Below are 26,189 nucleotides of genomic sequence, written 5' to 3' on the forward strand. Positions count from 1 at the left end.
CCTGTTCATGTGTAATATTAATAGTCTAAAACTCTTTTAATACTTAGTAATAATATTGCGCTTTAATTATGTAAGCTTTTACCATTTGACTCTTGTGCAATTGCCTCTTGATGTTCTTGAAATTTTCTTACTTTTATATTTTTAACTCTGAATGAAATTATTGACTGAAAATTGTATATTGGAGCATGTCCAGGGCCGAATTGTTCATGCTCATTTCACATGATAAAACAAACCTGAAGACTTAGTTGGCTACCCTATCAAAGCAACTCAAATAGAATTAGAATTAAAGGATTACAGAAGTTAAATCCGAGCATACAACATACTAAGCCATGAATTACTAACATAATCCTCTGGCGCATATTTTTCGTCAAAGTAGTCAAGCTCAAGCAGGTAAGCAACCATGCAGACAACGTTGAAAACAAAAGAAGGTGTCCTGCTTTGATTGGTAAGTCCTGCTCTTGTTGTTATCGTGGTTTTGATGAGTTACGTCCAGAATATATGTTTTTTCATACTTTTCCCCTTAGTTTTGTTGTTTTAGCCTGCTGTATTATATTTTGTAGTGGAAAGATCCGAAGTGTTATGTCCAAATTTAAGTTGGGTCATATTCCTCCCCTTCTTTTCGTTGCTTCTGCCTCGTGTATGATCATAGTGGAAAGAAGCTACATTGTTATAACCATTCAGGTGCGTGTATCAATATTTTTCAATTGGAAAGGACCTAGGTTACGCAATTAGGAATCCTTACAGAAATCAAAACAAGCTACATGCCTACATCTGTTAATTGGTATTTAATGTTATCTTTACAATTTGACTTGAAAACAGGACGGCTAGAGAGCTGTACTCTCCAGAAGTGGCTGCTCAAATTTTGGCTATCCCTGTCTCGAGATGTGGAGTTACTGATAAGCCGATGTGGCCTAATACAACACAAATATGGTGAGTGAAACCAAGTGTAAGAAACCTCTTACATAAATAGAAAAATAATGGAGACAATACATGCACAATTCAAAACAATGAATTTCATTTGCAGCAAGTGATTATGAACCTTCAGAAGTAGTTACCATTGATGCCAGGTCCAATTCTTCATCAGAGTCAATCACATCTACATAGTCATAATAGGGATTCACCTGCATCCATTAAGAAACATTGTCACCCAAAAAAAAAAAAAAAAAACTAAAAAATATGAAATACATCAGCAAAAGCACCCCCGCTTATGATGGAGCTTGTTGCTATGATTATCCTCAGACTATCAAAAAAATTATGTAAAACCCGAAAATAATCATAATTTTTCCCAATTAAAAAATGAGTGTTATTAAATACCTGTGGTCTTGGAGCAACTGCTTCAAAGCTGTAAAATTTTGGATTATCAAAATTAGGGGGTTCCAGAACAACATACGCCCCTTTATTTTTGTATCTCTCCTCTCCTGCCTGCATGGCATACAAGACATTTCATTGGGACAGATTACAGATGATGTAGCAAACAATATGAAAAGATTTAAATTCAGTAATTAAAACATACAAGGTTAATTAAAAAAAAAAACAGAGAACATCCTTCAACAGTGGCATAAATCCATTCTTCCTATTTAGATTTCCAGTCAAGCCAAATGTAAAAATGGAAAGAGTTGGAAATCCTTGAGCACCAACTCATGAATACCTTTTTTTATAAGTAGATAGTGGGGGAGGGGAGAGTGCAGGGGAGTTTGACCCAGAGACATGGGGCACTACAAAGAATGTCATAACCACTAGGTTATCACTTGAACCCTAATCCCTCATTAATACTATATATTGATGAAGATTGACTGTACATGAAAAGTTTTTATTGCCATTTCTAAATAATTTCCACTTATTTAGGAACTTATAGTATTAACTATTTTCCAATACAATAAGAAACAAAGACTCATTCTAAATGTTATAAAACAAATGCATTCAAATTTTTCTTTAGGTAAAAGCATACAAGAAATTCATATAGATATAAGCATGAAAAAACATCTTGGCAGCAACAAATCTTAAAAAAGAAGAGCCTATAGAAACCTGAAACTGGGGGTAGTCTGGAGCACTAAACACAGTGATCAGCTTCCCTGACTCCACAACATGATCAATGGTATATCCTTCATCCATTCCTCCAAAACCAGTCCTCTTTTCCCTCGCATCAGGGCCTTCATGTGATCTGATGATTAACTGGGACAAAATCAACAAATGATAACCACGATATTAGTTTGAAAATTAAATGCCAGCATGCTTCCATAAAAGATTACAAACACCAACAAATAAACACAAACAAGTACAAAGAACCCGTATAAATGGTTTTACTATGGAGTTACAACAAACAATTACCAAATGTTGTATGTTGCTTCATTTTCAACAGCAACAGACAGTTTCATTCATGTAAAGAAAGGCAGACTGCAAAACTATATTTTGCATATAAATTTTAACCTTCAAATAGAAACCAAAACCATTGAGTGCTATTAAGGGAGCTGCCAATGGACTACAGACCAAATGAGATTAGCATTCAATTCCATATTGGTGGGAGTTTTATTTACCTATCAAAAGAAAGCCATTAAAGAGTTATATTGTATTGTCCAGAAAAAGAAAAAAAAAAGTTATGTTGTCTTTTTGCATCAAGTCAGAAGTTGAAAAAAGTATCAGTTAAGATGGTAAATCACTTCAGTAGATCTTGAGCGATAACAAAAAATAGAAGTAAAAAAATAAACACATATTTAAAACTAGGTACTTTATAAAAAGGGAAAGTATGAGTCAAGAATAGCATAACTGTCAGCCACTAAATTACATTTATATGGAAGAGGAACATTAATGATAATAAGATGTTTATAATATTTTTATTAAATAACATTTATGAACACAAACATGAAAAATATATTCTCATAGATGTTGAATATCAAATTGACACAAAAGATGACCACATTTTTCAAAATTTAATCTTACGTGCAATTGATCAATTTTTAAATAAATAAAAATTTGTTATGCTGAAATTTTCCATTAAGCAATTAGAGATTACCAGTCAAAATAAACCATGCCTATGATGACAGAAATCACAAGATATCTGTATCAGCTTTAAAATTAAAATGGTCTTTTAATATACCTTTAGATTGAACTTTTTGAGGAAGTCTTCAGTGCAGTCGGGACCCCACAATAGTCCAATGCCTCGCTCTTCATTCAGAGAAAGACCAGGAGTCATTGATGGGTCTGACCATAGCACATCACCAGGAATCAGATTTAAGCCTTCCCATGGAGGATCAAGAACCGACCTTCGAGCTCCAGATAATTCCTCCAAAGAACCAAGAGATAATGACTTGGGCTCGGAGTTGAAACTTACTCTACGCCTCTTCTTCCGTTTTGATCTCTTTGATAGGACCAAAGGTATGCTGCGGAAAAGCCCTCCATGAGCGGTATATACACACCCGGCTATAATAGAGGCCAAAGGAAGCTCTTCGAAGCATCCCAAACATTTCCGATACACATGCTTACCACTATCTCCATACTTTGTCAGCACCTCCTTCTCAAAGCCATAATTGGAAGTGCAATACTTGGACTCATGATTTCCACGGAGAAGAAATACATTATCTGGCATAAAGACCTGGCCAGAAAATCATCCCATAACGACATAAATTCATCAATCACTAGACAATAATTTAAGAAAAAAAAGTGTCAAAATGCACAAAACTCCCACTTTTACGGATCTAGGGAAGTGATTGGTAGGCATCCTTAACCCTGATTTAATTAATAATTAGACATTTATAGCTTTAACTAAAACAAGCTATACGTATACTGAATATTGTAGAAGATGCTATTATTTGAGAAAGTAAAATGCTAAAGCTACAATAAATTCTACTACATAAGGTTTACAAACTAAAAAACTGACATGTTGATGAATGTAATTGGTGGATTTTAACAACATCAGAAATGATTTATGGATTACTTTTCTATGACTAGTGACACAGTTTGTAAAGTTCAGGTAGTTTGTAGTATCCATAACATCACTCTTTGCAAAATGAACAAGAATCAGGCATGGAACTTAGACATTTAGCAAACCATTGAGAGGGGAACAGCTTGTTTTAACTAAAACCATATATCTCTAAAAAGAATTTATGATTGAAATAAACAAAGTCAAAAACTTGCTGAATTTGTAATGAAGTAAAGTTGGATTTTTTATTGATAAGAAAAACATGAAATACCTTCCAGGCCAACAAGAGAACGAAACTCTCGAGGCCCCAAGCTCCTCGATCAACATAATCGCCGTTGAATACAAAGAATCGATTTTGAGAAGGAAACCCAGCATGTTTCAATAAAAATATGAGATCATGCAATTGGCCATGAATGTCACCGACAACAACCACAGAGCTTGACTCAACAGGATCAATTGTGATACAATTAGGCTCCTTGTGGAGGATCTTCGATGCGGTAAGAATCAGAGTATCAAAGGCTTGAACTGGAAGTACTAGTGGGAATTCTGAGGGTGGTAGATTCTTGGAAGACCAGTCAAAGATTGATATCAGATTCTCAATCCAATCGAGATCAAGCTCACTGTTCTTGGGCCATGTTAGTGTGGGTACTTGTTGTTGTACTAGTAATGAACTAGGATTTTGTTCAGCTATCGATGTTGTTGTTAGTTGTGTGGGTAATGAGTTGGATGGACAAGCAAGAGCACAATCAGTGGTATCTCCTGTGGAAGCACTAGAAAGAGAAGCTAGAGAAGCTGCACAATCATCCATGGTTGTGGTTTCCAATGCAATTTCTTCCTCCGCAAATGTAAGTTCACCAGGTTTTTCAAAAAAATATACATAAACAAATTCAAAAAAGCTCTAAATAGAGAAATTGCTTATACAAAATAATAGGAAAAAAAAAATCAGTGTATACCTAAGTCAAGCTTTTCAAATTCCAACATCTAGAATTTACATTTTAAATGGTGGAAAGATGCTACACTTTGATGATCATTGTCATACAATTTTTACTATTTTATAATTTTGTATTATATTTTGGAATTCCCATAGGGTAGTCAAAACAATCAGCATTTGTTAATAAGTATTTAAAGTCATCTTTTCCTCTTATTCTTAAATGGTCTCATCTTACTTGGACTATTCCTCTTATTCTTAAATGGTCTCATCTTACCTAGAAGTGCCCATAATAATCCATGTTATACATAACACATTCCATATACTTGTAATTGTTATAAACAAAAATATATTTGTTTCATGCACATAGAACCCCAAAAGATGAGGAGCAACAGAATAAGGCATTTGGAATACCTTCACCAGTTCCACAGCTACTCTCTTCATTTCGAGTGCGTTTCAAATATTTGGGCGGTGGAGGCTCTAGCTGCTCAACATTTTCACTGTGTGGCTGCTCAACCCTTGCAACCTCTTGCTGGGGTTTAGGGAGTGAGTGTATCTGGGCTGACCTTGTAGGAAAATGGTGATGTGGTGTGGGTAGGCCAAGGATGGGTATAAATATCCTTGAGGAACCACCAGCCAGGTCCGTGGAGGCAACATTAGTGGTGAGTGTGGCAGACATAGGGGTGGAGGGTAGGGGAAACCAAGGGGTTCCATGAGTAGTGGATGGCTCAGTATCGTCATTGGGGGTGAGGGGTAGGGGGGACGAAGAGGCATCATGAGTATAGGATGGCCCAATATCATCATGGAGAGTGGTGGGTAGGGGGGACGGTGGGGCGTCGTGAGTAGTGGATGGCCCAATATCATCATGGATCATGCATGGGCGTATCCCAGTGTCATCAATGGACAAGCCATAATCAGAATCAGAGTCTCTATCCGCTGCAGATGGAGGGTATTCATCAGAATCAGAGTGTTCCTGATCATGTGAGCTGCCACATCCAAAGCCACACCCTCCACGTCGCCCGCCACGCCCTCCACGTCGCCTGCCACGCCCTCCACTTCGCCCGCCATGCCTTGCAGCCGGTGTCCTCGTGGAGCTTACAGTGCAAGCACTATCTAGATTGACCCGATTCATCTCACCCACTAAGTCGAGGACATCCATGATGTCCTTATAGTTTTCAGAATTTGGTTGGCACCTACTTAGCATACGGAGCTGGGTGTTAACCTGTCATATAAGAGAGTAGTGTTAGTAGATGGAACACAAACCATGCAATCGAACACAATTCATAATACAATCAACATTATAATCTTACTATAATGTCCCATTTTGCACTATTGCGACTGATATGATATCGAGTGATACGGCGATACCACTTCATATATGAATGATTATATTGCATAACCCCATCAAACACAGGTGCATCATGTACACGCTGGTCACGACTATCCCATTCCTGAATATACACAGCGTGTTCTTTCCTCCAGTCTTTATCCATCTTCGCCCTCAAGGTTATCCCATGAAGCTTAACTGAAGTGTTAACAATAGGTGGTTCACCCTGCTGCATGCCGAACTGACGTAGGACACGTTCAGGGTGATGAAACTCTACAATCCAAAAACAAATCAGTGGGACAACAGACCTCCATACTCGTTGGCCTGCAGTACAATAAGTGGGCAGGGTACTCAATACCTCCTTATATGGCTCCCAGACAATCTACAATAGCCAATAATAAAAGCAACAGTATTAACAATATATTTACATGAATGATCATAAACATAAAATGAAAAATGATGCCTAAAAACAGGTATGATACCTGATGGGCCTGGGTTGTAGAAAATGAGGCACGATATGCCTCTAGTACGTGTGTGGGAGCGTTTTTTGTGCACTTTGCCCCTTGCCATCTAGCCAACATGCAGCATAATATGCTCATTAGTTATTTACATAAAACTCATAATGCCTAAGGTGTAATTAAACCATACAAGAATAGTGACACAATAAGGATACAATAGTATGTACCTAATGGCATGAGGACCTAGCGGCAATTCCTGGTCCAGAGCACCTTGAAGTGGTTCCTTCATCTTTGGAACCATGTGTGGGAACCTAGAAAACACCCACAACTGCACCAAGAGTAGTGCACCACTAATATGCTTCGCCTTCAGGTCGGTGGCATTGCATAGCTGTCTATACAACCATGCCAAGGCTGCACTACCCCAACTGTATTTCTTGGCATCACTAATGGGATCCAAGAACTGAAGATATAAAAGAGAGATCCGTCCTCCCGAGGTATCCATAAACAAGCTACCACCCAACAGCTCAAGTAAATAATACCGAGCATATTGTTGCACCAAATCTTCACTGGCATTCTCAGGTAGGGGGGCTCTAAAGCGGTTAGCGAGCCATTTTGATTTAATTCTTGTCCCATCTAGCACCGACTTGTTCTGATTAGGCTTTGGTACTGGGGCTGGAGGCTTAACACCAAGTAAGCGTTCACATTCTTCCTCCCAAATCAAGTTAGTCTTCCCTATCACTGGCAACCCCTCTACTGGTAACCCCATCATGACCTCCATATCCTGTAAAGTAATGGTCATCTCACCATGGGGTAGGTGGAAAGTGTGGGTCTCTGGACGCCAGCGCTCAACCAATGCAGTGATCAATGCATGATCAAGTGATATAAATGGGACACCATATAACCCAGATAAACCGGCCTCGTCGATGTAACGAATAATCCGTGGATCTAGCTGCTGATGTCGTAGCAAATCAACAAAGCGGTGTCGACACTTTAATACGCCCGGCATATCCTATAAAAGAAATAACAATGTGTTAATATCATTTACAGTAATAACAATATAATTACTTCCATCAAAAACTAAATTATAAATAGATATGGTATTTACAGAACAATTACTTGTTTTTTTTGACACATACGTTACCACTAACGAAAACTCATTACTTTATTAGAATATTAGTAATGTGACATATACTCTTTTTTTAAAATAAAGAAAAGAAATTTGAAATAAGCATAACTTACTTTTTACATAAAGATATGGAGATTTACGCAAAAAGAAGACATTAGATTTAAGCATAACTACATTAAAACCTTAGATTGACTAGAATGTTACGTGAACTAATTCATCAATACCTTTGTTTAGGCGGAAGTTTAAATGAATAGTACTCATTTTTATTTCAAAGAAGAGTGACACATGGCACTAATTAATTATTAGATGAGGTGGAAGGCTAAGTGAAAAAATTACCAAGAATGTGCCACTTGGTAGGACCTAGGGCTCATATATTTTGTTAAAAGTATCATATCAAGTGAAGTACATACCTCACCCTCGTCAGGGCCATTCCAAATCCAAGTGGACCGATGCTCGGCTTGTCTAGTCAAAACACTTGCATCACTAGGCCCAGGATCCATATCTAACACAAATGCAATGAAATGAATTTGTAAGGAGACAACCACTAAAGATTATAAAACTTAAATGCAATGCAAGTGAAAAATTACACACTATTGTAAGGTCCCCATAGTGATATGTCACATAAATTGTATTTCAGACAACCACTAATGAACATCGTACGCAATTATATCCAATGCACGTGAATAATAAGACACATTTGTAACAGCCTCAGTGATAAGACAAAACTTGACTTGTTAGAGCTTTTCAAAAACTTCATCAAAGCAAACACAAAGGAAAATTTTTTACAAACCTGAACTAGGTTTTAAGTTACAAAAAAACAATGTGCAGAGTTTATATGTGTGTGCTAATCTTTACAAACTGACTTCATTTAAATGCGTGTGCTCATCTTTACACACAAGGTAGAGTCCTACAAAGATTCACAAAAACAGCAGAAACAGAAAAGATTGAATTCTATCACTAACAATACTGACTTCGTGTTGCACAATGATTTATTGTATGGTTAATTTTGGTCCCCTAGCACATATAGATCTCATACTTATTTACTTTTAAAAGAAAAAAAATGGTTCTCAACTAGCTAAAAATGAAAGCTGATTGTTGACATCTAATATAATTTATATAATTTGTCGCATTGCAGATCCAGAAGGCATTGCAAATGCCCAAAAATCACTTGGGATAGGATTGGCAGAAAAAAGCTCGGGGGGTGTTGATTTAGAAAGGCAGTTGAAGACATTATTAGTGATTTTAGATTTAACTGCTTTTAATCGTTTATAATATCTGAAGATTGAAAGAGTAATCTTAAAGAGAACTCCATCATCAAAATTTATGACTGCTCAAATGGATTTGCATCATGAGCTGAGGGTTACAGTTTTTGTGGAAAGAATCTGATGCATCTAAAGGAAATATTAAGGTCTAATGGGAGCAGGTGTGTTATCCTAAGAAGGAAGGAGGGCTAGGCCTTAAAAGGGTGGAAGATTGGAATGAAGCAACAGCTATGAAGCATATTTGGAATCTTTTCACTCAAGCAGGTTCTCTTTGGGTGGCCGGGGTGCATGCTATGTTACTTAAGGGCAGCAGTTTTGGGCTGTCAGTATTCCTCAGAATTGCTCTTGGAATTGGAGGAATCTATTGAAGCTTAGAACTAAAGCCAAGAAGCTTGTAAGGCATGAAGTAGGTAATGGAAAGAGCATATTCCTATGGCTGGACAACTGGCATATGGGCCTAGAGTTATCTATGATGCAGCTAGTTCTTTTGAGGCAACGCTCTGCTATGTACTTAAAGACAAGGAATGGCATTGGAGGTCTGCTAGGTCTGAAGATTTGGTCAAGATTCAAAGTAAACTCCAATCGATAGATCTCAAAGAGAATGATAGAGTAATCCGGACTGCATCTCCTTTAGGGAAATTTGGCATTGCTGACACCTGGAATCATCTTCAAAGAAAGAAGAGCAAGGTCCCCTGCCGGAGGCTGATTTGGTTCTCTGCTGCAATACCAAAGCACAGCTTCATAGGGTGATTAGCAATGAAAGACGGACTCTCAACTAATGTAAGGTTGATACAGTGGGGAAACATTGGGGATAGCCTATGCTCCTACTGCAGAATGATTATTGAAACTAGGAAGCACTTGTTCTTTGAGTGCCCTTTTAGCAAAAGAATTTGGCAAGCCATAATGGAGCTTAGTTTAGTTCCTAGTATGCCCTATAAATGGGAGGAGGTGGTCAACTGGGGAATAAATCTCTTCATGATTGCGTATAACAACTCCCAGGCCAGACTTGTTTTCTTTTTCGAAGATGGCTCCGTCTGATAAGGTTCTGCAAAACCAGAATCTATGATAGAGCAGCTGACTTCGAGGGCAGCTAGCCTCCAAGAATTGGGGAAAAGAGAGAGAGAGAGAGATAGGAATAGAATGTAACTGACAAAAGAGATTATTTCATTGCTTAATTCCCTCATACATCAAGTACCCTCTATATACTAGTACATGTCTATCCCTTAGCTGTAACTAACAAACATAATAGGAATCTCAACTAACTACTAATAGTTTAGCAGTTATATGGCACAGCAGCTCACTATACAATTTCCTACACTCACTCACTTAGCCAATGATCCTAACATTACCCCCCCCCCCCCCCCCCTCTTTTAAAGCACCTTGCCCACAAGGTGAGGGAATTGTTCTTGAAAACTGTATAAGTTCTCCCAAGTTGCATCATCTTGATTGCTTCCTTGCCACTGGACTAATACCTGAGAGATGGTTCTGTTTCGAAGCCTGTGAGACCTCTCTTGCAGCACTGCAACAGATTCAGGGTTAACAATGCCTTCTGCAGTAATATCAGGTAAGGTAGGAATGGGAATGGCTTGTTGTCCTAGTTTTGCCTTAAGGCAGGACACATGAAATACAGGATGAATTAAGGCATTGGAGGGTAGGTAAAGCTTGTAAGCTACTGCACCTATCTTCTGCAGAACATGGAATGGCCCATAGTACTTAGGAGCTAGCTTGCCAAGAGTTTTATGATTAATTGACTTCTGTCTGTAAGGTTATAGCTTCAAATACACCCACTCCCCCACTTCAAATGACCTTTCAGACCCATGCCTATTAGTTTGTAGCTTCATTCTTTCTTGAGCTAAAACCAAATTATGCCTTAGTAATGACAATATCTAATGTCTGGACCTGAGATGCATATCAACTACCTCCACTCTAGTTGTTCCAGGACATAATCCATTAATCTTGGTGGTGGATAAACATATAGGGCTTCAAAAGGAGTTGTTTTATTGGAGTTGTGAAAATTGGTATTGAACTAATATTCAGCTAAAGGCAACCAATCAACCCAAGCAGTAGGTTTATCAGCTGCAATTACATTTCCTAGAAGTGCAACAATAAAATATAGTCACATACCCTGCACAATATAGTGTTTAAAAATCTAATATCTATGTAATCCTGTGTATCTATTAATGGTGCATGGACCTAATGTATGCAGAAAGAACTAGTGCAAGTAGTTGAAAGTTGAAACTAGCTATACCTTGGCCAGAGTGAACCATTTGAAATGAAAAGAAGGATAAGTAATTAATATTGGTTACTTTATGGAGGTAAAGGCATCGTCAAAAGGTCAGTTGGAGCAAAAATCAACTCTTAATTACATCTCTAAAGAAAAGGAAAACATAATTTACCACTTTTTGTTTGATTTTTTTTAAAGTATTATATCCTAAAACACATATGCAGTTAACAAAAATCAATGCCAACAGGTATCTTCTAAGCACTACAACTCCTTTAGAAAATCAAAGAATTCTCAAATACCATTGCAATACCAAACCAAAAAGGTTCAAAACATGGCTAAAAGCAAACCAGTTTTAGAAATGTTGGTCGAATTGTTAGAAAAGACTAATACCAAATAAATAGGATGAATAACTATTGCAATATAAATATAGGGAAGATGTTTATTCTAGTTGCATGAGCTTATATCAGCTTCTATTCCTAAGATAAACAGTTTAAAATCAAGCTCAAGACAGTTTGAACATGATGCCCAATCATATGGCACACACAATACAGGTTTGACCACAACTTTACTGCATAATGTAACTCAATCATGATTATATTGCTTCAATGGCTCATTACTGTATTCCACAGTTTAGAAACCAAAGGCACAGTTAAGAAAAAATAGGATAATTATAACAACAGCATCAGAAAAAAAAAAAAATTTGTTTCAAAATTGGTTAAACTTAATCATGGAAGCACATAATTAGAACATACCACACCCTTCAGTCAGTACAACATCTATTTCAGAGTCACTGCTCTTATAAACAACTCTAGGGCTGTCAATCAAATTGCTCCTCTTTGTGACTTGTGAGGATGATATACCGCCACTTTAGTCTCACCAGGAATAGGAGCAACTTTGCAAACCTTTGAAGAAGAATACACAGTAAACCAAACCATTAGCACAACCTTGTCACATAAAAGCAATAGGTCACAAATGTCATTAAAATCAAAGGCCTTTTTTTTCCTCGTATTACCCATATCAAACCTGAGCTTCCAATACTCCTTTGAAAAGCTATTTGCTGCAATCAGAACAAATCAAGCAGATTCCACTGCGAGAGTGATGAATGAGGGAAACGCAGGATTAGGCGGTACTTACTTTACTTCTGAGATATCGAGTGTCCTTTAAAAAATGGTCCGGGCCGAAGTCTCTTCTTTCTTTTTTATATTAATCATATGGGCTTTGGAACCCAACTTTATGGGCCTCACAATATCTGACAAATCCAATAACCTGATTACAAACAAATGAAACAAGCTAGTTTAGGAATTTATCATTTAGATTCATGATTTATCAATTGTTTAATTAGCTAATTTTTAATTTGCAAAAAAAAAAAAAAATTATTTTCTTAATAAGATCTTACTCAATAATATTTTATTCATTAAACTTAAAATCAGACTTTATTTCTCACTTTCCAATGGGTTAATTTATTATAAAATAATTGACAAATTTTGTTACAAGAAATAATTAATCTATTACTATGTGGAATGGTTGTAAATTTATAATACATATTCCTCTTCTCTTTTTTAGTTGACAACAATAGTTATCCCTTGTTAGGTATAACAACTTTTGGAATTTATAGATTTCAAAAAAAATGAAAACTTCCATTTTACTCATGATACCAGGGGTTAACGGTTCATTTCGCAGTTGTGTTATGCTTTTCTATTGGGCATTTAACTATTTAAGCGGTATTTCTACAAAATTTCACTCCAAACTATAAATAAAAATAAATAAAATAAAACCTAATAACAAAATAGCTATGTTTGGGAGTACATGTCTAAGATTCACAAAACCAAACATCAATTACAAAATAGCTGTGGATGGGAGAACCACATTTGCAACTTCAGTTCTGAAAGAGGAAGCAAGATTGTTATAGGGACACAACTTTGGCACTAATTAATTAGGAAGACAATTGCTTTAAAATGTGTTTTTTGTGAGGTTTTTTCGTGGTTTATTATTTTGTCATCTGAATAATGTGATTGTTAGGGTGTGTTTGAACTTGTTGGGATGTTTTAACAACATTTTTAATGGATATTATTTCTTTAATCGTTTAAACAATTTACTTATTGTGATTTATCTAATTTTGTGTTATCATTTTATAGGTGTCATTCATATGGATTACAATGATTATATTGATAATAGTGATGATGATCATTCTTATGATGTGGAAGATGATGATGAATTATATAATCTTGTTGTTGTTGGCAATGACATATTATATGAAATAGATTGATAAAGGACCTTGTAGAGATTCTGAACAAACTAGCTATAGGTGGTTGATGGATTGTCTGTCTAATAATGAAGCAAAATGTCACCAAATGTTTAGAATGAAGCCACATATTTTCCTTCAATTGTGTAATGTTTTACAACATACATATGGACTTCGGCACACAAGGCATGTTAGGCTTGTAGAGTCAGTAGGTATGTGTTTGATGATACTTGGACAAGGAGCATGTAACAAGTTAGTCCAAGAAAGATCCTAACATTCTGGTAAGACTATACATAAACATTTTCATAGAGTTTTGAAACGCCTTAATATAATGTTAATGGATATCTTCAAGCCTTCTAACCTTACATTTAGTGTAGTTCCAAGACATATACAAAAGAATACATTGTACATGCCACATTTTCAGGTATGCATTTCAATCATTATAATTTGCTTCTAATCATTGCTAGGATTATTTACTAAATTACTAAAATTTGTATTTTATTTTAGGATTGTATTGGCGTCATTAACGATACATATATCCAAGTTGTTGTTGCAGAGGACAAGAAAACTCCATATTATAATAAAAAGGGTGTGCTAACTTTTAATGTGATGGTGGCATGTGAATTTAATTTACTTTTCACATTTGTTATAGTTTGATGGGAAGGTGCAGCACATGATACACGTATTTTCTTAGATGTTATTCGTCAACAATCTATCAACTTTTCAAAACCATCACCAAGTATATAATTTTTTTTATATTAAATATATATGAAGGATATTATTTATGCACATCTTATGTGTGTTTTTTTTTTCTTTTACTAGGAAAATATTATTTACTTGATGCTAGATACCCCGTAAGGAAATGATATTTGACACCTTATAAGGGACAGAGGTACCATCTTCTAGATTTTCGACAAGCTGGTCGTGGAAATCACCTAGAAGAAAGGTTTAGCTATGTTCACTCATCACTTAGAAGTGCAATTGAGAGAACTTTTGGAGCGTGGAAGAATAGATGGAAAATTTTGAAACAAATGACATCTTACGACATTAAGGACCAAAGAAACATTATAGTTACTACTTGTGTTTTGCATAATTTTATTAGAAAACATGATAAGGAGGATGAGGAATTTGAATGGGGTGAGCATAACTTGGACAATTCAGGAAGTAATATTAGTGAAGAATGTAGTAGCAGTCAGGCAAACGTTGAGAATATACATGATGAGGAGATAAAATCTAGCTTGGTCCATTATGGGTTGTATACAATATTTTTGTTATTTCTATTTTGGACAAATTTTAATGTTTTGGTTAAGAGCTTTTTTATTTTATTTTATTTTATTTTATTGTTATAATTGACAGGTCAAAGTATTGATATTGTGGTTAATAAACATTTTAATATATTTATTTTTCTAATCATCTTAATGTCTTTCTTCTTATGATTTTTTTTTCTTTGAGAAACTTCTCTCTATGAATTTCAACAACATCATGATCATCATTATTTTTTATTATTATTAATGCAATTGTTAATCCTTTAAAACCCACTCTTTAAAACAGTATATACACTGTTTTGGACTGTACTTTACTTCCTACATATCAAGTGTCATTTAAAAAATGGTTCCATTTGTTATGGGCCGAATTCTCCTCTTTCTTTTTTGTATTTTTTTTTTTTTTTCACTTTCTTTTTTGTATTGATCATATAGGCTACGGAACCCAACTTTATGGGCCTCACAATAAATTTAATATGGATTGAACCAACCTAATTACAAACAAATGAAATAAACTAGTTTAGGAATTTAGCATTTAGATTCATGATTCATCAATAGTTTAATTAGATAATTTTTAATCTTAAAAAAAAAAAAAAAAAAAAAAAAAAAAAAATTATTTTCTTAATAAGATCTTACTCAAGAATATTTTATTCACTAAACTTAAAATCAACCTTTATTCCCCTCTTTCAAATGGGTTAATTTGTTATAAAATAATTGACAAATTTTGTTACAAGAAATAATTAATCTATTACTATGTAAAATGGTTGTAATTTTATAAAAAATATTCCTCCTCTTTTTTTTTTTCTTTTTTTTTTTTTTTAAAGTTGAAAACAATAGCTATCCCTTGTTGGGTATAACAACTTTTGGAATTTATATATTTCAAAGAAATGAAAACATCTATTTTACTCATGATACTAGGGGTAAGGGTTCATTTCACAATTGTGTTATGCTTCTCTATTGGGCATTTAACTATATAAGAGGTATTTCTAAAAAATTTCACCCCAAACCATAAAAAAGGTTCATTTCACAGTTGTGTTATGCTACTCAATTGGGCATTTAACTATATAAGCGGTATTTCTACAAAATTTCACCCCAAACCATAAAAAATGTAAGACTTAGGTATAGTACTTAAGTGTTGTTCCTTAGTTTTTCCTTTTAAGATTATGCCATGTGGATTTTTGCTCATTGAATAAAAGTGTATTTTTTAGTTAAATAGCCACAAGACTGAATCTTAAGAGGAAAACTTAAGGAACAACACCTAAGGTACTGTACCTAAGTTTTGTCCTTAACAAAATAGCTGTGGTTGGGAATACATGTCTAAGATTCACAAAAACAACCATCAATTACCAAAAAAAAATAAAAAAAGACCAAGGCTAGGAGTTCACACTTGAGCTCACAAAACCAGTCATTGAAAAAATTAAAAAAAAAAATTTATATATATATATATATATATATATATATATATATATATAGGCTAAGAGCACTAAATTCAGCTCACAACATCAGCAATATGTCGAAAATAAATTGCGTAGGCTGAGAGCACAAATTAGTTAGCTCAATGAATAAGCATATTATGCAATGATAATTAAACTCTAATGGAGTTGTTTCAATCCCAATAACTTGATAAAAGAGACATATGAGATTGATTCTCCAGTAATGTTTGAATAAATTATAAATAGAAGTGATATGATGTTGGTTTTGTTTACACGATATCAAGTACAGTTTAAAAATGCATGCACAATTTTGGGGTTGGCCGAAAACAAAACATGTATCAAGAGGGAAAAAAATAGGGACAATTATTATCTTAAAAGCAAGTATTTCTCCCTAGCTTTTCCACAACAACAACAACAACAAAAAGGAATTTCGCTCTCTTCTTCTACCAAAACTACTCCGTCCGAGCTCAAGACATAATTTGAGATTTGAAAAGCGCAGCTAGCAAGGGAAAGAAACCTCTTACATGAATAGCAAACAAAACCATGGAGAAAATACATGCACAATTCAGAATAATGTATTTCATATGCAGCAACTAGTGATTATGAACCTTCCGGAGTAGTTACCGTTGATGCCAGGTCCAATTCTTCATCAGAGTCAATCACAATTACATAGTCAAAAATAAGGATTTGCCTGCATCCATTAAGAAACACTGTCACCACAAAAAAGAAAAAGAAAAAGAAAGTAGCAGTTCTGATATGGACATAACTCAAAACTTGGGTAAAACAAAGTAACAAATATGAAATACACGAGCAAAAGCACCCCTGCTTATGATGGAGCTTGCTGCTATGATTATCCTCAGACTTTCAAAAAATTTATGTAAAACCAGAAAATAATCATCATTTTTCCCAAATAAAAATGAATCTAGTGTGAGAGTGAGAGAGACGAGAGACTGATGAGAGTGATGAATAAGCGAAACGAGGTTGTGATAGTTTTAGACGGAGACTTTATATCCTTGAAATCAAGTACTGTAAAAAAAAAAAATAGTTCCCAGCATTATGGGCCGTATTCTCCTCTTTCTCCTCTTTCTTTTTTGTAATAATCGTATGGGCTATGTGACCCCAACCTTATGCGCCTGACAATAAATCTAATATGGGTTAAAACAGGCCCATTTGGGAATTTAGATTCATGATTCATCAATATTCAATAGTTTTAATCTCTTTAAAAAAATTTAATTTTGAAATTTATTTTCTGAATAAGATATTTCCTTAAGAATTTTTTTTTTCATTAAATTTAAAATCAAAATTTATTCCTCGCTTTCAAATTGGTTAATTTGTTATAAAATAATTTGCAAAATTTGTTAAAAAAATAATTAATCTATTTCTATCTAAAATGATTGTAATAACCTTTTTTTTTTTTTGGTTGAAAACAATAACTATCTCTTATTTGGGGTAACAACTTTTAAAACTTATATATTTCGAAAAAAAAGAAGAAAACTTCCATTTTACTCATATTTTCCAGCTTTTCCATAACAACTAATTTACAACCAAAACCATGACTACAAAACTATGACTAAATTGTTTTTTTTTCCCACTTATCATTGATGGAAAGATATTTCTTTCACCTATTCCCAAAGGGTAAAGTGAACCAAATTATTTGTCTTATATGGTATACCTAGGATATGATATCCACTGTGATGAAAATGGTTTATTTCAAGTTTTCAACCGTATTAATCGTATCATTTTATTTATACTCATGAGGGAATGATAGACATTAAAATACTTTAATACACATTATTAAGATCATAATACTTACCTATAATGGTCATACCCTAAAAAAACATAGTAATATTATAAAATTTTCCTATATATATATATATATCATTTTCTTCTCTCAAGGAATGTATTTTGCCATCTTTAATGAAATGACTCTAAGAGCATTATTATCAATTGTGTTAAAAAAAATGCTATTTTGACACATCAAAAAATTACTTTATCTATTTTAACACATCATTTAATAATATACCTTATGTCATATCTTCTATTCTTTCATCACCTTATTTAAATATTTTTTTATTTTTATTTTTGGGTAAACTATATATTTGGTTCCTATTTTATACACCATATTTCAATTTGATCTCTAACATTTTAGTATCGTGTCAATTTAGTTCATGTCGTTATCTTTTGGATGAAAGTTGATGACATAGTAAATGGCTAAAATAAAATTTTAGTGTGTTTTCAAATCAATGAAAGCTAATTTTTTATTTTAGCCATTAAACGCGTTATCAATTTTCATACAAAAAATAATTGTAGAAACTAAGTTGACACAGTTCTGAGATGTTACGGAGCAAATTGTCACAATTGAAAAGTTATGGACCAAATTGAAATATGATGTATAGGATAGAGACCAAATACATAATTTACCCTTATTTTTTTAATTATTTCTTTATAAATAGAGTAGAAAGAAAGTAATAAAATAATACCCAAATTTTAAACACATTAGCCGTATTAACAAAGGAAAAGTGACTATAATACTAAAAAAAACAAAAACAAAAACAAAAAAACAAGTGTTTTGGAGATGATATTTTTAGGTGATGGATTTCCTTATTGAGAAGAAGAGGGCCTGCCATCACTAGAAATATGAGGTGATTTGCCTCAAAAGCCACGTGACAAAAATATAAACCTAACAATTGGACATAATCATTAAGATGAGTGGAAAAAAAAATGATCTTCTTTGGATAAAATTAAAAACAAATTAAAGGAAAAGATTTTGTGAGGTGGAGCCAAGTAGTCCTAAGTTGACATGGATACACGTGGATTCTCTACTACATACTGCAGTGCACGTCTGCATTGTTTTCTTTTCTTTTTTTGCAAACAGTCACAAACTCTCTCTCTCGCTCTTACAAGTTACAATCTCTACGTGTCTCTGCCAGAAGGACACAGATTCCTAACATTCCCATTTCTGTTTCATACATTATACATGTATCTATCTATCTAGATACATGTTCATTTTCCTTGGAGATTCTCTCTCTCTCAAGAGAGATAGAGAGAGTTAAGCTAGGTCAGCTCAAACAAGCACCACTCTGTCATGTCCCAAAAACCTTTGGTTTTTCGCATTTCTAGGACTAACCCACTTCCGCAAATCTCTCTCTCTCTCTCTCTCTCTCACACATGACCCACATTCCAACTCAGGGCAATCTACAAGACCCTTAATTTTTTTTTCAATTCTTTTTTCACTTTTATACAATTTTTTTTTGAGATTTTCCATTAATGTCCTCTGCATTTCTTCAATCTCTAATCTTTGCATATACTAAAGGAAAAATACATTAATTTGAACTCTTTTGATTGTTTCTTTAATTGAAAACAAAAGCAGAAAAAGCCTGCAACCCAGAAACTCCTGCATCAAGAACATATTTGTTTTTTGTTCTTCTTTTTCATTTTTTTTTTTTCACATTTTAATTTCTTTTATGTTCAAAGCAGGATTTTCTGGTCTGGGTTTTTCAAGATCAATTTTGAACCTTTGAAATTGTATTGTTGTTTGTTGATTTTTATTGTACAATTTAACTTTTGAAATTTTACAGTATATAACATTCTTTGTCACATTTCTTTTTCTTTTGTTCTACAATTCTTGGATTCATTGATTTCCTTCCCACCCTCATTGTGATTAAAGATTGAAACCTTACAATTGGGTTCTCTAAAGTTTTGGAGCATTGATCTGCTGGAAGAAAATTCTGAGGCTGCAACTTCTTTATTCTGAAGGGTCTGGGAACCTAAGGCCAATCATATTGCATTGCAATTATAAATAGGGGTAGGCTTTCTTTGTTCAAAAAGAATCAGAATCTTGATTCTTTTACTGGTTTCAAATTGAATTTGAGAGCACCCAGATTGAGAATTTGAGGAAATATGATTTGCTGACACTGGAAGCTTTGGCTTTTGAGGAAAAAAAATGCAGGTCTACCCATTTGATTATTGGTTATAACATTGCAAAAGGGATTGTTGTTGTTGTTGTTGTTGCTGCTGTATATGTTTAGAACATTCTGAGGTGAGAATATGGGGTGCATTTGCTCCAAAGGAGCCTCAGACGCTGAAAAGATTGCTGATTGGGAGAGAGCGCAGGAGCTTAGTAAGTCAGTTCAAGTGATAGCTCCAGCTCCCTCTAAGAGACAGGAGGTGGTAGTAGAGGTAATAGGTGGTGGAGGAGTTGATGGTTCATTTCGTCCGAAATCTAAGGCATCCTCAACAGTGAATTCGGGGTCTATCACGTCAGCAAAGGACACTGAAGAGAAGAAAAAAAGGATTGTGGAAAGACCAACCAATGGCCATCACCAAAGATGGGCAACAATGGATTTAGGATCAAGTGGAAGACATTCTGAGGTGTCTAAGATAATTAGCACGCCCCAAGGTGGTAAAGGGGAGCAAAGTGCGGCTGGGTGGCCGTCTTGGTTAACTGCAGTTGCAGGAGAAGCCATCAAAGGTTGGGTGCCTCGACGGGCAGAATCGTTTGAGAAGTTAGACAAAGTTAGTTTTCTAATTGATCACTTCTTTCAATGTCTCTTACTGAGTGCAATGCATGCCTTGTTTTATCATGTTGATAATGTTTTGATTGTATCTCTTTTTGAGATAGGCCTCTACTATTGAAACACTGTCCTTGTTTGTTGATGTCAGTGGCCGTTTTGAAAGAATAGTTTTGTCATCATGTTTGAGACTTGTATGCGATCTTGTGATACTGATAAGTACATGGATTTTAGCATGAGAATCATATGAACCATAAACTAGGAACCAACAAAAATCCTACGTATAAATGATATTTCTATATCATTTTCTTTAAACTGCATGAGATTTTTTTTTCTTTTCAGGAATAAATATTTCTTAAAATGAGATACTGATGAAAGGAAACAAAATTGGTGGAGTGGGACAAGCTTATATATCTTAACTTGATAGAAATATGAGGTTCATCCCATTTTAATAACTAAAATAACATATCAAAATTTATTAATACAAAACAGGATGTGAAAGTATTGCAACTCCTTAAGATTTATAGTTAGAATATATTGACTTTAATTGTTATTTCCTTGAAAATGCTAAGTTCAATATACATATGTTGCTTACACGTTGCTTAAGTGAAAATTGAGTAGTTTGGGGGAGAAAAAAAAAATGAGGGGTTAGCAATTGTAGTTTCAATCAAAGTAAGATATCTCAACATAGTGATAAATATTCAAAAACTTTGAAGTTTTTTCTTCCTTTTTTAAGTTCTAAGTGAAATTTGAGCATGGCAGTGTTATCAGGAACTAAAATTATTCTCTTTACTAGATAGAGGTATCGTTTTTCTTCTTGTGGTATAGGATTTTGATTTGTAGTTATAGGCTCGTTCAATATCTTATATATTGATGTCCAGATGGGATGCTATTAATGCAGATTGGACAAGGAACTTACAGCAGTGTATATAAGGCTCGTGACCTTGACACTGGCAAAATTGTTGCATTGAAGAAAGTTCGATTTCTAAATATGGATCCAGAAAGTGTACGATTTATGGCTAGGGAAATCCATATTCTGCGTAAACTTGACCATCCAAATGTTATGAAGCTTGAGGGAATAGTTACATCAAGGATGTCAAGCAGCTTGTACCTTGTCTTTGAGTACATGGACCATGACCTTGCTGGGCTTGCAGCAACACGTAGTATCAAGTTTACCGAACCACAGGTACCTTCTCTTCTATCACTTACTCTTAAAAATTTGAAGGTATCCATTTTGATTTTGAGCATGGTTTCTTAATGCAAAGGGTGTTCAGGCCCAAAAAGAAAAAGTACATGGTGGACCTACCAGATTTATATTTGGACTGTAATATACTAAGCAGTTAATGGTAGACATTTCATGGTTCATTAAGAGCTTTCCTAATCTCTTTTTCAACAATTACAAATATTTTGATGAATTTAATTTATTTTATTTTAAAAAGAGAGATACACCTAGCCAGTTGAAATAGACAAAAAGAAGAATATTCAAAGCTATATGGAGGTTTTGATTAAATTTATTTTGCCTTGGGCATTTTTTCACTATGATCAAGATACTAAGCTTCTGCCTTGTCTTTTTTTCTTGTTCATTAATTTCTTCTTTTTATAATTCATGGAAATAAATCATTTCTGGCAATTTGGCAGCCAAAAGAAATGAGGGGATTCACTTTTTCAACAAATACCAGAAGTTTGAATTTTATATGCACTTGGCATCTCTTCTGCCCAGTGCCCACATTCTTCATGTTCTGTAATTTTCATATGGGGAAAAGATTGACATGAAATTTTCCTTTTTTACTTGTTCCATTTAACAGATTTCTTTGCTCGAAATGATGCTAGTCTAAAATTGATATTTATACGATGTGCTTGCAGATTAAATGTTACATGCAACAGTTGTTTTGTGGCCTTGAGCACTGCCATAGTCGTGGTATTCTTCACCGAGACATCAAGGGTTCAAATCTTCTGATTGACAATAATGGAGTTCTTAAGATTGGAGACTTTGGTTTGGCCACCTTTTATGAGCCTGATCAAGAGCAGCCGTTGACAAGCCGTGTTGTAACTCTGTGGTATAGAGCACCTGAGCTCTTGCTTGGGGCTACAGAGTATGGGGCTGCTATTGATATGTGGAGCTCGGGTTGCATCCTAGCAGAACTGTTTGCTGGGAAGCCTATTATGCCTGGAAGAACAGAGGTAATCCCCTTATAGGATTAAATTGCTTGGATTGTATGCATACTTTGTAAGGTGTAAGGAACATCATCATCTATGCTAATCAGCACTGAGAACTCAGAGCTGATCCTGGTTTTGAATTTATTTTAATATAGTAGTAACATAAAAACATATCATTTACTCCTTCAAATATTTTTTAATGGTGGTCAATAACATCCCAACTATTACTAGGTGGAACAAATGCATAAGATTTTTAAGCTTTGTGGGTCACCCTCTGAGGACTACTGGCAAAAATCAAAATTGCCTCATGCAACTAGTTTCAAACCTCAACATCGATACAGGCGTTTTGTTGCTGACACATTCAAAGACTTTCCCTCTTCTGCTTTGGCTCTTGTTGATAAACTCCTTTCAATAGAACCAGAGAAACGAGGATCAGCAGCATCTGCACTTAGAAGTGAGGTAACTTTGAGTTTTCCTTTGTATCCTTTGGACCTTACGCCTAACTTGAGGTAATTAACCTCATTTATGTGTGTTTCAATTATTGGATTTATAATTTGGACTTTTCCATTTCAGTTCTTCACAACAAAGCCCCTACCTTGTGAGCCATCAAGTTTACCAAAATATCCTCCAAGCAAGGAGATTGATGCCAAGCTTCGAGATGAGGAAGAAAGAAGGTATGCTTTGTTGGACATTGTTTCAATAGTTGCAAAGACAACTAAAATTTTAGTAAGAATACCATATTTCAAATCAATTGTTCCTCACATTAAAAAAAAATATATCAATTGTTTCTCATATAAATCTTAAAAAAATGATATTAAAATTTCATTATACTTAAAATAATTAATATAACAAAATAAATATATTCATTCTATTAGTTATCTTTCTAATTACATAAAATAAAGGGTAAAATACTATTTTGATCTCTAAACTTTACTAAAAGTTTGTTTTTCGTCTCTAAACTTTAAAAAGTTCTTTCAATAGTTTAGGGACGAAAAACAAACTTTTAGTAAAATTTAAGGACATAAATAAAATATTTTCAATAGTTTATGGACGAAATATGAACTTTTCAATAGTTTAGAAACGAAAAATTAACTTCTTAAAGTTTAGGGATGAAAAACAAATTTTTGGTAAAGTTTAGGGACCAAAATAATATTTTACCCTAAAATAAATAACACAATGTTAGTTCCACATACATACATACATACATATATATATATATATATATATATATCACATGTCACTAAAAGGAATCAGGAAATTTAAAGGGTTAAGATTAATTTTTAGTGAATTCACAATTTTTTTTTTTTTTAGTTTTTGTGTCAATTTTTGTCAAGGCAACTAAACATAAGGAATAATGTCATATTGTAAATCTAATATTATTATTCCAACTAAAAATTATTTCTTAAATAAAGTTTATTAAAATAATCTTATAAATTCATTTAATATAAATAACTAATGCACAACTATAGATAATTAGTATATACATTTACTCTATTAGCTGATTCAATGAACTACTAATTTAATATAAATGCAAACTCTGTGAAGAAGAAGCCTAAATAAAAAGAACTTCAAAGAATGTGCCACTTGGCACAATCCCATGTTGTCCAACATGAGATCTCTACTTTTATGTATATATTGATATTGATTGATTTGTGTGGAAGCCTCAAATGTAACATTTTGCAGAGCTTGAAATTAGAGTCCCTTTTTTTTTTAGATTTTGTTGAAATTTCTAGGTGGTGATGCCTTGAAATTTTATTGGGATGTTGCAATAAACGCAGTCTTTTTTATTTCAGGAGAAAAGCTGAAAATGTAAAAGGACGTGGTGCTGATTCTGTCAGAAGGGGTTTAAGAGATGCCAAGGCAGTGCCAACACCAGAATTCAACGCCCAGGGAGATGTTTCTTTGAAGGTATTTTAAGGCTTGAATGACAACTAATAATTATTATTAGTGTAATTTTCATTTCACTCATCTGGCTAACTTAAACATGACAGGGGCAGACTAATCCCAAAACCTCCAGTCACAAGTACGATCCCACGGAGGAAAGTGGGTCTGGTTTCCGGATGGAGCCACCTAGAGGAGCTAGGAAGAATGGCTACACTCATTCTAGTTCAGTGGCACACACTAGTTTAGTAGGATCATCATTGAACAGGCCGGGAGCCCCTGCAAGATACAATGGTGAGTCAAAGGCACAGAAGTCTCACATGCCTCCGGCAGCTGCAGACCCGTCCAATTCTCCGCATAAAGATGAAAGAGTAGCTAGAAAAGAACCTGGAATGGTAATAACTAACTTTTTCTGCTCATAATCCTTCCTTAACTATGTACTTTTCTTTCACAAGTCAAAACTGTGGACCTGAAAACTAATACATGAACTTTTGGGCTGTCATAACATAAGCTACTTGTGACAGCACTCAATTTATATAATAATATTTTGACGAATTTGTAAGTTTACTTTTTATTTAGCCAAGAATTTTTACAATGTTTTCCAATGCAAAATATACACTTTTTGTACATTTATTTCCTGATATTGAGTTATCACCAAGTATTTAAGATTACTGACTCTTCTCGTTTGATTACAGGGATATGTACCAAAGAAGAACAGAATCCACTACTCTGGACCGTTGATGCCACCAGGAGGAAACATTGAAGATATGCTCAAAGAGCATGAGAGACAAATCCAACAAGCTGTTCGTAAAGCACGACTTGACAAGACCAGAACCAATAAAAACTACGATGGTTACCATTAAAGAAATGTTTCATGATTCTCAAAATTTGAAACTTCTCTTCCTTGGTAGGAATGGATTTTCTATGACCTGGCTGTTCTGACCAGTGAATTTATCGTGCATGCCAGCCGGAAGCTTCTTTCGTGATCACCACATACTGAATAGAGATAATATGCCACTAAGGTTTAAACCAAGAATAAGGTGATTATAGTTCTGCCCCCCCTTCCTCCCCTAAAGAAGAAAAGAAAAAGACGAGAAGAAAACAAGGCATTCAGACGGTTGTATGTGCTGCGGGGTTGCTTTGAAATTGTCAAGTTAGAAGGATCTGTGATTATTTCTTTGGTTGCTTAGACATTATGTGCAGGTTTTTGCTTTGTATAGTAGAAAGGGTTTGTTCAATTGAAGCCACTATATACATGCAATGTATAAATATTCATTTTCTTTTCATGTATTTTACTTGTACTTACGAGAAAGGAATATACAGAATTTTAGTCACGTGTGCTAATCTGTTAACAGTTTTGGGCATTAGTTACCAGCTTTTGATGAGTAATAAATCTTAGATCTTAAATTTTATTTTTTGATCAACATTAATTACTAATTACTAATTACTGGTTAAAAGAATG

The 26,189-nt window shown here is 34.4% G+C and overlaps 2 protein-coding genes across 4 annotated transcripts; one reads left to right on the top strand and one right to left on the bottom strand.

Moving 5' to 3' along the window:
* Positions 1-694: 694 nt before the first annotated feature.
* LOC126699840 (uncharacterized) lies at positions 695-12,394 on the bottom strand. 3 transcript variants are annotated; one of them, XM_050397816.1, is made up of 13 exons: positions 12,254-12,394; positions 11,994-12,143; positions 8,166-8,257; positions 6,857-7,638; positions 6,654-6,741; positions 6,155-6,553; positions 5,259-6,066; positions 4,188-4,747; positions 3,095-3,589; positions 2,026-2,172; positions 1,315-1,422; positions 1,040-1,121; positions 695-911 (listed from the first exon to the last, which is right to left on the bottom strand). In XM_050397816.1, exons 3-13 carry the CDS (start codon positions 8,253-8,255, stop codon positions 856-858), a joined length of 3,615 nt encoding a protein of 1,204 aa, XP_050253773.1. In that variant the 5' UTR covers positions 8,256-8,257; positions 11,994-12,143; positions 12,254-12,394; the 3' UTR covers positions 695-855. The 3 variants fall into 3 exon arrangements, with proteins under 3 accessions (XP_050253773.1, XP_050253774.1, XP_050253772.1); XM_050397817.1 differs by having other exon boundaries at positions 1,056-1,121; positions 12,265-12,388; XM_050397815.1 differs by having other exon boundaries at positions 12,265-12,388.
* Positions 12,395-19,204: 6,810 nt separating this feature from the next.
* On the top strand, positions 19,205-26,120 carry LOC126699873 (probable serine/threonine-protein kinase At1g54610). The gene is made up of 8 exons (XM_050397842.1): positions 19,205-20,693; positions 21,591-21,875; positions 22,553-22,870; positions 23,078-23,305; positions 23,420-23,520; positions 24,640-24,754; positions 24,838-25,122; positions 25,423-26,120. The coding sequence occupies exons 1-8, from the start codon at positions 20,226-20,228 to the stop codon at positions 25,588-25,590; spliced, it is 1,968 nt and encodes a 655-aa protein (XP_050253799.1). The 5' UTR covers positions 19,205-20,225; the 3' UTR covers positions 25,591-26,120.
* The last annotated feature ends 69 nt before the right edge of the window (positions 26,121-26,189 follow it).

Source organism: Quercus robur, chromosome 9, assembly GCF_932294415.1.
Source record: "Quercus robur chromosome 9, dhQueRobu3.1, whole genome shotgun sequence".
In the NCBI taxonomy this organism is placed as follows: domain Eukaryota; kingdom Viridiplantae; phylum Streptophyta; class Magnoliopsida; order Fagales; family Fagaceae; genus Quercus; species Quercus robur.

Excerpts from the sequence above, each read along its gene's own strand:
- LOC126699873 (XM_050397842.1), top strand. The coding sequence starts at position 20,226 with ATGGGGTGCATTTGCTCCAAAGGAGCCTCAGACGCTGAAAAGATTGCT. Across the intron at positions 21,876-22,552 it reads TCAAGTTTACCGAACCACAG|ATTAAATGTTACATGCAACA; the intron begins GTACCTTCTCTT and ends ATGTGCTTGCAG. Across the intron at positions 22,871-23,077 it reads TTATGCCTGGAAGAACAGAG|GTGGAACAAATGCATAAGAT; the intron begins GTAATCCCCTTA and ends AACTATTACTAG.
- LOC126699840 (XM_050397816.1), bottom strand. The coding sequence starts at position 8,255 with ATGGATCCTGGGCCTAGTGATGCAAGTGTTTTGACTAGACAAGCCGAG. Across the intron at positions 7,639-8,165 it reads ATGGCCCTGACGAGGGTGAG|GATATGCCGGGCGTATTAAA; the intron begins GTATGTACTTCA and ends TTTCTTTTATAG. Across the intron at positions 6,067-6,154 it reads GTGCAAAATGGGACATTATA|GTTAACACCCAGCTCCGTAT; the intron begins GTAAGATTATAA and ends CTTATATGACAG.